Source organism: Alligator sinensis, unplaced genomic scaffold (assembly GCF_000455745.1).
Source record: "Alligator sinensis unplaced genomic scaffold, ASM45574v1 scaffold1100_1, whole genome shotgun sequence".
Taxonomy (NCBI): Eukaryota; Metazoa; Chordata; order Crocodylia; family Alligatoridae; genus Alligator; species Alligator sinensis.
Window position 1 is genome coordinate 7,306 of NW_005843109.1, and position 1,948 is coordinate 9,253.

A 1,948-nucleotide genomic window follows, 5' to 3' on the forward strand; every position below is an offset into this window, starting at 1 on the left:
ACTGTCCGTGGGGAGCTGCAGCAGCCGCCCGGTCTTGGGACACGGCTGAGTCTTTCCTGCAGTGCGGTAGGTCCAGCAGAAGACATCTCTGACACAAACCCTGACCTCAAAACTCACCCTCCTTCCTGCAGCCTTTCTCCTCACATCTGAGTGACCTCTGCTATAGTAATTGGGACCGGCAGAAGAAATCTCTGCTCTCCTTTCTCCTGAGGGGCTTTGTGTAGGACAGAAAAGTTTGAAATTTGCCAGGTTGACAAGAAGGTTACTAATATTTGTAGGGAAGAAGGTTACTAATGTTTGTAGGAAAAAACTTTAAAGTTTGCTTTTGAGGAGTTAAAAAAAATCCCCCCATAAACTATATATATTTTGAAATGTAAAAGAGCCAAAGGGCAGCTCTGCTCTGAGTTTGCCAGCTTCCCATTTTTCATTTATCTGCTTTCCGAGGTTTGAATCGTGCTGGCCAGCTCTGATGAAAGACGCCCATGGTGTTGTAATCGTTTTCAACCCGGACCTGCCCAGTCACCTTAAGGAAATTGAAACCTGGTACTCCTGCTTTGTGCAGCAGCAGCAGTTACTAGACAGCCAGTGTCTCCTGGTTGCACATCACAAGCCTGGCAGTGCTGTGGATTCAGAAGGTCCCTCCTTAGGTAAGAAGATAAAAATGTTCATTTAAATCCTGTATTTTATTTACACGCTTTTATTCGGAAGCTGATGATGTTTCATGACCTTTGCACTTCTGTAGTCCTTTGTACTTGATGAGAGTGTTTTGCAGACTTTGAACAATTTGATTTCTCTCAGTCCGTCTATATACGTGTTATAGCCATCTTACAGGTGGAAGAAGCATTTGAGGGATTTGCACAAGGTTATTCATTGAATCCAAGTCAGAACCAAGTAAAATGTTCCTGATTAAGCTGCACTTCTTCAGTTGCATGAGAGCTTCTTACTTTTTATTGTCCTTCTGTCTTATCTGTTTACAAATTATTTTAGTGACATTTTAAATCAGAATTTTGTAGGCAAAAGAATAGGAGTTCATTGAAATCAGAAAATATCTTCCTTGTGTTTAAAAGGTTTCATGTATGTTCATGTTTGTTTCATGTATGGTATCCCACCCAATACTGGTGAACAAGTTAAGAGGCTGTGACTTGGATGACTACACAGTCTGGTGGGTGGCGAATTGGCTAGAGGGTCGCACCCAGAGAGTCGTGGTGGATGGGTCGGTTTCGACCTGGAAGGGTGTGGGCAGTGGGTTCCCGCAGGGCTCGGTCCTTGGACCGATACTCTTTAATGTCTTCATCAGTGACTTGGACGAGGGAGTGAAGTGTACTCTGTCCAAGTTTGTGGATGACACAAAGCTATAGGGAGATGTGGACACGCCGGAGGGCAGGGAACAGCTGTAAGCAGACCTGGACAGGTTGGACAAGTGGGCAGAAAACAACAGAGTGCAGTTCAACAAGGAGAAATGCAAAGTGCTGCACCTAGGGAGGAAAAATGTCCAGCACACCTACAGCCTAGGGAATGACCTGCTGGGTGGCACGGAAGTGGAAAGGGATCTTGGAGTCCTAGTGGACTCCAAGATGAACATGAGTCGGTAGTGTGACGAAGCCATCAGAAAAGCTAATGGCACTTTATCGTGCATCAGCAGATGCGTGACGAATAAATCCAAAGAGGTGATACTTCCCCTCTATCGGGCGCTGGTCAGACCGCAGTTGGAGTACTGCATGCAATTCTGGGCACCGCACTTCAAGAGGGATGCGGATAACCTAGAGAGGGTCCAGAGAAGGGCCGCTCGTATGGTTAAGGGCCTAGAGACCAAGCCCTACGAGGAGAGACTAGAGAAACTGGATCTATTCAGCCTCCGCAAGAGAAGGTTGAGAGGCGACCTTGTGGCTGCCTATAAGTTCATCACGGGGGCACAGAAGGAAATTGGTGAGTATTTATTCACCAAGGC

The 1,948-nt window shown here is 46.3% G+C and overlaps 1 protein-coding gene across 1 annotated transcript in view; it reads left to right on the forward strand.

Annotated features, from left to right (window-relative positions):
- Nucleotides 1–297: 297 nt before the first annotated feature.
- Nucleotides 298–1,948, forward strand: part of LOC102369963 (intraflagellar transport protein 22 homolog) — a 7,312-nt gene continuing 5,661 nt past the window's right edge. The window contains exon 1 of the mRNA XM_006037402.3: nt 298–647. Within this exon, the coding sequence (XP_006037464.1) occupies nt 470–647 (178 nt within the window). The 5' untranslated portion in view covers nt 298–469. The remainder of the gene's footprint in view (nt 648–1,948) is intronic.